The sequence below is a fragment of the Pteropus alecto genome, unplaced genomic scaffold (assembly GCF_000325575.1).
Source record: "Pteropus alecto unplaced genomic scaffold, ASM32557v1 scaffold152, whole genome shotgun sequence".
NCBI classification, from domain to species: domain Eukaryota; kingdom Metazoa; phylum Chordata; class Mammalia; order Chiroptera; family Pteropodidae; genus Pteropus; species Pteropus alecto.
Genome location: NW_006432227.1, coordinates 12,086,230 through 12,098,872, shown reverse-complemented (window position 1 = coordinate 12,098,872; position 12,643 = coordinate 12,086,230). Strand labels below are relative to the sequence as shown.

Here is a 12,643-nt window from a genome sequence, read left to right as displayed (position 1 = left end):
AAGCCTTTTTTCAGATAATTTATAAGAATACTGTGATCTTGTCACCATTTTTGACTAGTATGACTCTGTGCTAAGAGATTGTAATAAGGAAGGCAACAAAAATAGTGGGATTGGTATTTAGAAATATTGGAGACGTGTTTCTGAAAATGTTATTAAACCAAGGTGTATTAAAAAGACATAATATCTTGGACGTGGTTCCATAGTGTAGCAGTTAGCACGTCTGCTTTACACTCAGAAGGTCCTGGGTTCACACCCCAGTGGAGCCACGGTCCATGGTCTGTGGCCATGCCACCCTGAACAAGCCCAGTCTTGTCTGATCTCAGAAGCTAAGCAGGGTCGGGCCTGCTTAGTACTTGGATGGGAGACCACCTAGGAAGACCAGGTGCTGTAGGCATAAAAAATAATTTAAAAAGAAAAAGAGACGTAACATCTTTCAAATTCATTTGGCATATTCACGACCTGGATTACTGCTCAGTAGTGTGAGGGGATTAACTCTCGATACATGGATAACATAGATTAATCTCCAAAATGTGGCCTGAAAGAGGCTAGATGTTAAAAAAAGACATTCTGTACGATTCTTTTTATGTGAACTTCTAGAATGTGCCAAACCAATCTCTGGTGATAGAAATTGGAACCAGGGCTGCCTTTGGATGGCGGTGGGTGGGTGAGTGGGTGGGGGAACTGATTGGAAGCGGACGTGGTAGAAATTTTCTGTTTCCTGGTTCGGAAGTTGGTTACAAGTGTATTAGCATCGGTCAGAACTCATTGCCCGGTGCTTAAGATCTGTGCATTGTACCGTATGTGAAAAGAAATCATTTAGATGTGATATTAAATGATGAACATGTGTATCATCATTAAATCACAAATCCCACATTTTTAAACAATTGCAAGTTGAAAAGAAACTTGTAAAACTGTATTTATGAGCGGAAGCCAGAGTAAGAATTGTCACGGTTTTAATTCAACCTGCTTGATGCTTGAGTAACAAGTCATTTGGTGATTCCTCCAGCCGGCACCTCACAGGAAGTGCTACCCCATGAATCACGGTCTAGTCTGCTTTTCCTGGTGAGCCTAATCTGAATGACAAACAGATGGAGAACACAAAAATGTGGTGGTTTTTAAATCTGATATTCTGAAGCACAGAATATCAGAAAATAACTGTGTTTTGAAAAGTTTATGAGAAGAATGCTAAGAATTAGACAATGCAAATACAGTAGGTTGGTGTGAAAATTCGGGGCTGGAAGATACTGGAGTAATGACAGCAGATAGAGGAGAATTCCTTGATAGTGTGTAAATTTGTTCATGGGGAAGAAGGAAGCCTCTTGTAGAGTCAGGCAGTGGGGAGGGATGCGGTTTATGACTCGGGCTCATGTGGCCGAAGCTTGGAGGACTGCGGTGGGTCAGAGGGCAAGTCCCATCCCTGACTCACATGTGACCAGTGCTGTCCGCTGGGGACAGCTGTAGGGGGTTGTGGCTTTGCCTGTTTGATCTCTGCAGGGGGGAAAACCAGACAGAGTAAACGCTCCCGTCTTCTGTGTTCAAAGTGATAACTGGACTGAGATTATTTTTATGTTGAGCACATTAAAAGAATCAACAGTGATTTCTGCTTTATAGTTACAGAAAAATAGTGATACGTGCATATCATTATGGAGGTGAATAAATGTAAATTTTTAGTTCATGCTAACTTACCCAGCGATGTTTTTACTTATAAATATGTACAATTTTTTTTTTTTTAATTCAGGAGATACAGCAGCGGCATGGATTAGCCAATTCCATCTCTTCCTACCTTATCAAACCAGTTCAGCGAATAACGAAGTATCAGCTCCTTTTGAAAGTATGTATGAAGCATCTTCAGCCTGCAAAGTTTGGCTTGTACATTAGTATTTTGACATTTACTTTTATGTAAAGTACACTGAATTCTTAAAATAACACCCAGCACACTATTTTTATTTTTTAATTCATGGCCGTTCATCACCCCAACCGATTTCTCAGTGCAGCAGGCAAATAAGAATGTATTCATCGATTATAAACCGAAACATTGCCGTCCGATCCTAGTCCCTCACACAGAGTGAGACCGGGAAGAGAAGCTGACAGTCCTGAGTGTCTTAGACCATTGTCCCCAGTGTGGCAGGCTGACTGAGCCAGTGCCGGGCTGCGGGGTGGGAACTGGCCTCCGAGGTGAGGGCCCAGGTCGTCACTGACTCCCTGCCGTCCGCAGCTCCCTGCTGTCCGCGCTTAGCTCTGCATCTGCACTCAGTGGGGCCGAATCTCAGAAGAACTCGCCCCAAGGACGCTTGCTGCCTGCCACCTTCAGTGTAGCTGATTCGCACACACCCTTACGGAGAGGATTGTTCACACACGTCATAAGTATTTGAGTCAGACTGACCTCTTCTTTGTCTTGCTTATGAATGATCATAATTAAAATCACACTTGTTAAAATCTAGTAACAATTAGTCTTAACGAAAGAATAGTAAAGAAAACGTAGAATTTGTGACAAGAGTTGTCATAGAATGCATTATACATAATTGATACACATTTTCTTGACTACAAGACAGGTAGTTTACAACCTCCATCTGATGATACTTACTTGACCCTGCCAGTTCTTGGCTGGTGAGCGTTAGTAAGCGTTAGATGCGCAGACCATCCATTCATCCCGGTAACAGTATTTTATGTCCAGTTAGGACCAGTTGGGTCCTAGCACAGCAATTGGAGGTGGTGATATAATTTTTCTAGATATAAAAGAAATTCAGAAGGTGGAGTTATGAAGGCCTGAAACTCTTCTTACTCTTTTTGTTGATAAGAAAAATCTAGAAACAGTAAGAAGTGTCTACATTCTTTTGCGAAAGAGGTAATAACCATTACAGAGCTTTTCGCTGGACCCGTTCTCCGCACTTCCGTGTCAGAATCCCATTAAGCAGCCATATGGCCGTCACTGCAGAAAGATGTGGCTGCTGTAAACAGGAAATAGAAGTCAGTAGGCTAAGTTTATATTTGCATTCGCTCTTTGCTTTCTAATTCTGCAAAGGCAGTGCATCTTCTGGTGTTCTTAAGACCTGCGGATTTTGTTTTTAGCATGTGGTTCCACTAAAATTCTCTTTCTCCATGACTTCACATCTAGTCCGGTGCTTTGGTTTACAAATCTCCCTTGATGCTGCCGAGGGTTCTTCTAGAGAACAGTGAGGAAGATTTTCTGCCAGTGCAGTTAGTCCCCGTACATTGCATTTCGAAAGCACTTTTTGCTAAGCTGTTCAGAATAATAAACGCTATACGTTCACGCTAAAGGTGCTTGTCAGGCGGCTCCATCGCTTTCAAGCATCCAGGGTGAGGCCAAAGCCGACTGCAATGTCCCGTCCCTCTTTCGTTGAATGCGGGGACACAAAGGCTGTTTTCACTGTTGCTGATTTAAAATAATCATGACTACACTGGTAAGGAGGGAACTTGGAGCCCAGCGGAATCTGAGTGTGTTGGCCCGGCTGTCATTCATGTAATAGCAGGTGTTCCCTTGAGATGTGAAACGTAGGTACGCCCGGGGAGGTGCAGCGCGGCCGTTGGGGACGTTCTGAACATCGGCGCTTAGACGAGAAGCACGTGACCAGATGCTCCCGTAGCGTGGCTGTTCCCGCTGCACGCATGGCGGTGCCAGGTTAAGTGGCATCGTGTTGATGGCACCAAAGAGTTCACCATCCCGCCGGCGTCCTATGGGGAGCTTAGCGGTCATAGCTGGACCCCGGCATGACCTTCAGACACCACCGATAGCTGACTGCACTCTGCTCTACTCCTTAAATATTTTTGTTTATCATTTTGGGGGGTTGGTAGTTAACATGCACCCTAATTCCATCTTAAACCATGACTACATCTGGTCCACTCTCATGTGAGGAGCTGTCCTCGTTGGAGCTGGATAGAGAAGCAATATTTTGTTTTCTCTGATAACCTATGCGCAGCTGACCACGGCCTGTTTTTACCCTGCAAATCGTGAATTTTCATAGACTCGTTTCTGCAGACTCTGGTTAGTTCATGGTCTCGGTCTTCTGCAGGAGCTGCTCACGTGCTGTGAGGAGGGGAAGGGGGAGATTAAAGACGGCCTGGAGGTGATGCTCAGCGTGCCGAAGCGAGCCAACGACGCCATGCACCTCAGCATGCTGGAAGGTAACGGCACCCACGCCCCCTCCACGCCCCCAGCATTCACTGCGCCTTCTGCCGCACCGTTGCGGATGGATTGCCCACACGTGAAAATCCTGGCTTCACGCATCAGTGTTTAGTTAAGGAGTTAAGAATCTGGATGTGAACGTCTTTTTTCAAGAATTGGATTTATTGCTTCCTTTAGATCCCATGAAATACTTGTACCTCTTTAAGCACCCGTGTTTGTCCTGTAACTGGAGAACGGCCTCTCCGTACTCTGAGCACCAGGAGCGCTCCGTGTCACTTGGCTTCGGTTACCTGGCCTCCGTGTTAGGTGGATGGGTAGAAGGAAGGATAGATCAGTCACCCAAGTTTCTAAAATCCTTACAGGGGCTTGTCGCTTCCCCATCTCTGTGTCCTTTGCATCACTCGCTAGAGCCTTGAACACAGCAGGTATCACATACCTGCTAATGGAGTTGAATGTGGTGTGTAACGTATTAAAGAGAGAATCAGTAAAATATGCCTAAAAATTATTGCCCCAGTTACAGTTTCTATGACTGCTCTGTTTAAGAAAGTCATTTCTGTGTTACAGAGCTTAACTCTTATTATCAGTTTACACAGAAATATTTACGAGAAGTAGCCCTGCCCCGAGTGCTTGTGCCAGCCTGCGTCATTGCCCTCGGAAGCACGGAGCAGTGCACTAGTTAGGGCCGAGGTGCTGCTGTTCGTAATAGAGACCCAAAAATCAGAAGCCAAGCACAAGGGCTTTTTCTTTCTCTGGTGCGAAATCCGGAGCTGGCAGCAGCCCTGCATATGCGCTTGTCCCGCTGGTCACTCTCCACTCCCTGGGTGTTGTCTGGCCAGCTCGGTTCAGGATGTGTAGAGACCGTGTCCACATTCCCTCTAGCAGGACGTGGGAAGAGGGGTGGGACCAGAAGGTGTACCCGTGGCTCCCTGTGTGGGCGTGTGGGCATGCGGGTGCATGGCTGCCTCTAACTGCGGAGGGGGCTGGGAAGTGCAGTGCTTACTGGGGTGGCCACCAAGAGAGGAGAGCCTCTGACCTTAGGGAAGAGGATACAGTGGGGGTTGGGAGGTAACTAGCAGCCCCGGCCCAGGATTCCACTTTGTGCCCTTGTAGCTTAAAGTGCACACAACGGGCCATCTTTGTGAAGAGATGAGCAGCAGTGAGAGCCAGCCAGGGGCCAGAGATGAGTGATTTGCTTGAAGAAGTTTGCATTCAGAGGTGGGAGAACTCACCTGGGATGGGCAGCCAGGCCCTTGAAGAGAGGTGGCAAAGTCTGGGAAGCGTACTGTAGGCTGAGGAAGCAGAGGATGAAGACACAGGCTGGAAGGGGCAGGGCCTGGGGAGGCAGGGAACGGCGTGGACAGAGAAGGTTTGTAGATGGAGTGCTGTGGGTGAAGGGAAGGAGGGGGTTCAACCAGATGGCAGAGGGTCAGGATGCCACCCCAACAAGGCGGAACCCAAAGAGCAGAGCCACAAGGAATCGCTGAATTGTTTTGAATAAGGGAAAAGATGCACGAAGTCGCGATTTAGGAGGAACTGTGGACACCTCCGGGAGGTGCGCAGCGCCGGCGGGCGCAGCCAGGGCCCGCCCCGGTGGGAAGCCGAGCCGAGGTTTCCTGGGCGTGTTATAACTGCTTCAGCAGGCACAGTGCCCTGTCTCGTGCATCACTTTCCCTTTCCTTTTAAATTGATCGTGCCTTCTTTTTTTATATTGCAGGGTTTGATGAAAACATTGAGTCTCAGGGAGAACTCATCCTGCAGGAATCCTTCCAAGTGTGGGACCCAAAAACCTTAATTCGAAAGGGTCGAGAACGGCATCTCTTCCTTTTTGAAATGTCCTTAGTCTTTAGTAAAGAAGTGAAAGATTCCAGTGGGAGAAGCAAGTACCTTTATAAAAGCAAATTGTTTGTAAGTATAGGTGTTCGGAACTGTAAGTGTAAAGGTAACACAATTGCAGGTTTTTTGTAGGCAGAGAAAAATGAACATATGTTGCCATCAGTTCAGCCTCCCCACCTCCCTGAAAATGGGATTTGTGTCAAGTTCTCTGACCGCCTTGGGTGCACTAGAGGGCGCTCATGAGATTGCATTGCCTTAGGCTTAGAACACTTGCTCTCTCCAAATGCCAGACTCTTAACTGCCAGATAGGAAGACACTTTGTAGGTGAATTAAAATCATTTATCTCCCATGTGCCTTAACTAGCTTTATAAATATATGAATTGGTCATATCAGACTGTGATTAAGTTCTCATATCATTATAATTAATTTTCCATTTACTAACATTGGGATAGATTTGAGAGGCCTTACCGTAGGTGCTTACTGATGAGGTTTGATTTTTTTTATTAAAAATAAATTTATGAAAAATAAATTTATGTTTTCTTACAATAGCAAAATACGATTACTAGAGAAAATTCACATAAGCAAAAAGAGTTTTAAAGATCCACAACCCCACCTATCCAGACATGGCTACCCTTCTGTGCTTACCACTATGTGATGCTTTCGAATTCTTATTTAACTTGTCAGTGTGCTTTCTGGCAAGAGAAACTTACCTGTTATCTTTCTTTTTTTCACTAGTGGCACGCCCAACCAGTCTCTATAAAACCGCCTTATCAACTGTCAGGAAAGTCTTAGGCAGGTGTCGTCTCCTGGGGCCTCTGTAGTCCCATCTTCCCTTAGTGGGTGATATCTCAGAGGACTATCAACACAGAATTGTCGGGCAGGGCCAGGCAGGGGAAGATTGTGCAAAACTAAGGAAAAATCAGAGAAAGAATAGTAAATGCAATAGAATTTGGTTTCTTTACACAAAGTATGGCAGATTGCTGCTTAGAAATATTGATGGATGTTTGGAATTTGGACAATTTATATTTTATACATTACATTTTTTATGATATCCATATGTTAATCAAATTCCCAAAGTAATAAAGCACTACCAAGTATAGAAATCTTCTTAATAATAATCTGGAATTTGCAAGTTCAAACTAATGGTTTTCTTACAGTTTTCCCTAGTTTATATCCTGTTGGAGATTGTCCTTTGGATCACAGCCCACCTTACATCATTTTAGATCATATTCTAACTGGAAAGAAAAAATGCAGCATTGCTGGCTAGTAATTTCACTAGCTGGCTTTAATGCATCCTTAGAGACCAAACCAGTCTGTTTTAGAAGCTGATATATCTTCACTTAATTTGTCTTTTAAAAGTTAAGTTTCCCTCAGAGGCCACCTCTGGAGATACAGATTATGAATTTCTTCCTTTGCCGGAGAGAGGAGAACACGTTAGGGGGAAGGGGAGACTGACGAGGTTGACCTTCGTCTACACTCTTCCGCGTTCTGCATGTTTACAATTGCACATATTACGGCGAAATTTTGTTTCTTAGTTCTTAAAACTGTTGGCAAAATACTAAAAGTTAATGCTATCGATAAACAAACTGGAAAATAACTAAGCGATTAAAACACCATTTGCCTCTGTGAAGGGGGCTACTTGATTAGTGCTGAAAACGCAAGGTGGCAGCTGTTTTGCAACTAGAACAGACTGATTTGTATTTATCAGGCTGAAAATAGTCAGCTCTTGATTTCCAGGTCATAGGGTATTCAGATAATTTTGCTTTCCTTCCTGTGGATTTGCTTGTTGACCTGCATCAGAGGAAATGAAAGAGACGAAACCGATCGTGTGTAGCCTAAGAACAAAATTTCCTCATTTTAACTAAAATGAGGGCTAAGGATTACCTGTTAACGTGAACAGACCTGTGTTGTTAGAACCATAGTCACTAAAAATGGTCTTGATCTCTGAATTTTAGTGTCACCTAATTGTATAATTGTCTTTTTATCCAGACCTCAGAGTTGGGTGTCACAGAACACGTTGAAGGAGATCCTTGCAAATTCGCGCTGTGGGTGGGGAGGACGCCAACTTCAGATAATAAAATCGTCCTTAAGGTGCGTCCGCGTAAAGCTCGGGGACATGCTGGGTAACAAGTTTATCATGGCAGTGTTGTTGAAACATACTGGTTTTCCTATCATTTTATGTGCTCCTTTTGGGATTAGTGATCACTAATGAAGAATGGCAGAATAAATTCAGTTTGGTACTCTAGCGATGAAATAACTTGAGCTAAACTCTAGCTTGCCTACTGAAAGATCAAATGGAGCAGGGTCTTCAAACTTCTTCCATTCTTTCAGTCTTAAAAAGAATTAATTGATTCCATAAGAGATGCGGGAAGTTAGGGTCTAGGAGGAGAGAGGTGTGGACCCACAGACCCCGTTGCACACTTGACCTTTGCTTTCCAAAGGAAAATGGGCGTCTGATAGATTCAGGAGGGGCTTTGACAGCTTCCGGGCTGAACAAGCCAAGTCTCCGTGAGGTCCTGGGCTCTTGGCTTTCTGGTTTGGGGCCAGAGGAAGAAGGGGGAGGTGATTATCAGGTACAGGGTTATGATTTAACATGTTCAAAAACAGGGTGCTTTGAGGCACATAGTCTTTGAGGGAGGAAAGTATCTTTGAATATGTGATTTGAACTCTGTTTTGATTATACCACCCTCTCCCAGGAATGGCAGAGTGCCCTGAGGGTGTCTTAGGTACTTCCCTTCTTCTGTGCTTGAGAAAATACAGATGAAACTGTCTTTTGGGGCTGTCTGGAAAGACCATAATCGACTTCAGGATGTTTGGGGGAAGATCTAGACAAAGATTTGTAGAATATTGGGAGCCGAGCCAAAAGCTTAATGGGACTCTGGTGTGTGAACTTGCATGTCAGTGATTTTGTCTCTTACATTCCTTTTAACCTCTCTATGGGACTTGCAGCGACTGTGAGTTATTCAGCGGCATGTCACTCTTGTAGAGTCTGTACTTTAGTGCTTTAGTGACCGCTGACCACGAAGCCGTTGTGTTTCTAAGGTCTCTATTCAATTGGAAATAATGGATTGTTTGGCAGTATCTGATTACCAACCCAGCGTGTCCTCATCAGTACTGGCATAAAGCCCTGTAAAATGTAAATTGCACCAATAGCTACATATTAGATAACAACTTTTCTAAGGCATAAAATTTTAAAGTACACTCAAGACCTTAAAACCTCCGACTTACATGAAGTGTTTATCCAGATCAGCTGCACTGACAGATGCCAAAGGGGACACCTAAGAAATAGTGCCAGGTACTTTGCCAGACAATTACTTTCATGTGGGACATAATAAAATACTCATGATGCGACTGAAGAATAAGACTTGCTGTGGGCTTTATTTTAATTCACCAGGTGAATGTGTTCTAGGGAATTTCGAGTAACATTTTCCTGACTTCCAAGGAGAGACTATAAAGGAAGTGAGGCCCTCATTCATTTCAGAGAGCGCTTTGTGGTGGAGCTGGTAGTGGTGGTAGAGGTGGTTGTGATGGTTGAGATCATGGTGGAGCTTTTTGAGTGGTGGCGACTGTGGAGATGTGGTGGTGATGGTCATGATGGTGACAGCAGTGATGGTAATGGCCATGGCAGTGAGGGTGATGCCCTAGTAGTTGTAAAACAATTGTAGCCTTTCTTTGCTTTTGCGGTCTGCAAGGAAGGATTTAAATCCTTCCTTAAACAGCATGAGACTACTGGGAGAATTAGTCTCCATAAATGTGATGATCGATACGCTTTATGTCATGAGAATTGTCTTTATTTCTGGACCATATTAACAGTTTTTCTCAGTGGTCTCTAAACTCTGCCAAATGTTCTTCCTCAGATACTTCTCTTTGTTTAACCCCCAGGACATTCGTCCCGGGCATTTAAATTCCAGTAGATCTACAGAGTTCAGAGTTTTCCATCCTGAGACAATTATTTCATGCATCAACTCCCTTGTTCCCTAATCACCTGCCTCCTAACCCAGAAGAAGTCAGTTTTATTGCTCTCCTGGCGTCAGGTCCTGGGATGGGAGTAAGAGGCCCCTTTTATCCTTTATTTATCCTTTATTTCCCCATTACTGCCCCTCAATAACTGTAAAGACACAGCTTCCAGATAAAACATTTTATTTAGAGAGATCTCAATTTTCACTTCCTTTCCCAACATGGGCTTTGGCTTTCTAGTTTCAAAAACAAGGTCCGCCATGAGAACATGATGGGCTCCCTCCCTTCGTGAGCTCATCTACAATCCCACTGACGATTGTTTTAATCATTGACAGGGAATTTTGCTTATATCATAGGAGATTGATGTTGGCCATAAGGAAATTAAAAACTGTTACTAAGGCTCAGAACATGTTAAAAAATAAATAAATAAAACCTCCTTTGAGGCACAGTGAAAGAAAAAAATCTGGAAAAAGTGATGCCATATGTGTTCATTCAGCAAATGCTTGTTGAGTATCTGCCTGTGTGTCATTGTCAGAGAACCTTTCTCCACAGTTGTCATGGAGCTGAGGTAAATCCACCCCATGTCTTTGGCTGTAGGTTGCACTGCTTTATTCTGGCGGTATAACCAGAGGTTGATAAATGCAGAGCTTGTGGAATAGGTTCTGTCATGCAGTCCAGAAATTCCAGCTTCATCCGCTGGCATGTGACCCTGGGCACATTTCTAATGTGTCCAGGCCCCAGTTCCTCGTTGGTCACAGGAGGAGAAGGGACACCCAGCTTCACAGAGTGCTGGCGGGAGAGAGGGTGCAGGGGGAAGATGTCGCAGCTGCAGCTCTTGTTCAGTGGGACCCGTGGACAAGGCAGCGTGACCTGTGGGCATCGGCTCAGCTTCCGTTGACACTTCACTAGCCACTGACCATGACTCTTGGCCTAAATAGCCTCAAAGAAGCTTTGGTTTAGGGGTGGCTGTGTTTTTATATTTTTCCAGAGCTGCTTAAAAGTTCTTGGAACTGGGGAATGCTTCTTAGAATATTCAGAAATCTAGAATAACATAAATGCTATAAAATAAAAATAGTTTCTATGATAAAAAATATTCAAAACTAGAGTCATTTATTTGGTGGCAGATTAAACACAGGATGTGGTTGCTTTTCTGATGAAAAGTTATTTTTAGAAGGGGAAACTCCAGGAATGTGAGAGAGCTGAGTGTGGTTAGTGCAGGATCTGGAAAGGGCCCTCCGGTGTCCTGACGGATTCTCACACCTCGTCAGGCTTCCAGTATAGAAAACAAGCAGGACTGGATCAAGCACATCAGAGAAGTGATCCAGGAGAGGACCATCCACCTGAAAGGCGCCCTGAAGGAGCCCATTCACCTCCCCAAAACGGCCCCCGCCACCAGGCAGAAGGGGAGGAGGTGAGTGCCCGCGACTGTTTGAAAGTGTGCTGTGTAGTAGGGGAAAGGCATGTCAGCTTCCCGCTTTTCAAAACTCCTGTTTCTCACATAGTTTGAGGAACACGTTTTTATAAAATACAGTTTACATGTAACAGCGTTCTTAGTAATGAGATTGCTTTGTTAAGAACCTGCCTCAGCTCGAGAGTGAATGAAGGGCTACGTGCAAGCCCCTCTCACCTTCCCTGGCCTTGGACGCGTGAGTGATAGCATCTGGACTTTTTTGTTTCTCGCTTCTGAAGTGGAAAAAGTCATGTCAACTGTATTTTATTATTGTGTGAATTAAGTGGAGTGATCTGTGTTAGCCCCTGCGCCCAGCACCCGGCAAAGAGCCCATACTCAGTAAAGCGTGATCAGTCACCATCAGCACCACGGCCGCAGCAGCAAGCACAACCCTGACTTCCACCTCTTTAAACGCGTCTGTTATTTCTGCAACACTGATGGACGATCTTTACCGGTCTCGGAAAACAAATCCAGCAGTGTCAGGAATTGAAAGTCTCTTTGCGTCCCCAGGGATGGAGAAGACCTGGATAGCCAAGGCGATGGCAGCAGCCAGCCCGACACAATTTCAATCGCCTCCCGGACATCACAGAACACACTGGACAGTGATAAGGTAAGTCGTCACCACCCCTCGCTGGGGATGTGCGTGTAGCTTGTCTGTGGTCTGGTATGAAGTAGCCTCTTTTTATCTATAAATGACAGTCGTCATTAACATTTTCAAACAGCTGCTATGTGCTGAGAGTCATGCCAGGACCAGGTGCCAGGGACGAGGACTTTGGGGTGTCTGGGTTAGAACACTTTAACCCTGAGGATTCAGAAAAAATCACTGGCCCTTCCCAGCGCTGTGTCCTGGTTTTCTGTCACAGTGTCTGTGGCACTGTGTTTAAGTTTTTTTATTTTAAGCAGAAGAACCTGTTGTTTTTCACTGAAATCTTGCACAGAGCCCTGTTCTGCTCTGATGGAAACAGGGGCCCGGCCTGGCCCGAGGTGCCTTCTTGAGCACAGGAAGTGCACCCTGGTGTGGGCCTCACCAGTGCTGGCTAGGAAGATAGATCTGACTTGTATCCAGTCTGCGTAGGCTCACCTTCTGTAAAGATGGCCTGGAGTATCCCATGATTCTCTCTCTATGGAATCCAAAAACCTACAGAATACATTGACAGGAGAAGCTGGAATCCTGGGCTTCCATGGTATGCAGGTGACCAAAGTCCTCTGCAAAAGCCATTGAGGGACAGTCACATCGAGCAGGTCTTCTGTTCCTGCTG

At 44.9% G+C, this 12,643-nt stretch overlaps 1 protein-coding gene and 1 pseudogene across 1 annotated transcript in view; both read left to right on the top strand.

Moving 5' to 3' along the window:
* The window catches only part of TRIO (trio Rho guanine nucleotide exchange factor), a gene marked incomplete at its 5' end in the record, with an annotated part of 308,650 nt that overhangs the window by 211,198 nt on the left and 84,809 nt on the right, over positions 1-12,643 (top strand). The window contains 6 exons of the mRNA XM_025043545.1: positions 1,739-1,831; positions 4,032-4,143; positions 5,859-6,049; positions 7,967-8,068; positions 11,203-11,345; positions 11,895-11,994. Coding sequence (XP_024899313.1) covers positions 1,739-1,831; positions 4,032-4,143; positions 5,859-6,049; positions 7,967-8,068; positions 11,203-11,345; positions 11,895-11,994 — 741 coding nt within the window. The remainder of the gene's footprint in view (positions 1-1,738; positions 1,832-4,031; positions 4,144-5,858; positions 6,050-7,966; positions 8,069-11,202; positions 11,346-11,894; positions 11,995-12,643) is intronic.
* On the top strand, positions 276-394 carry LOC112475854 (annotated as a pseudogene).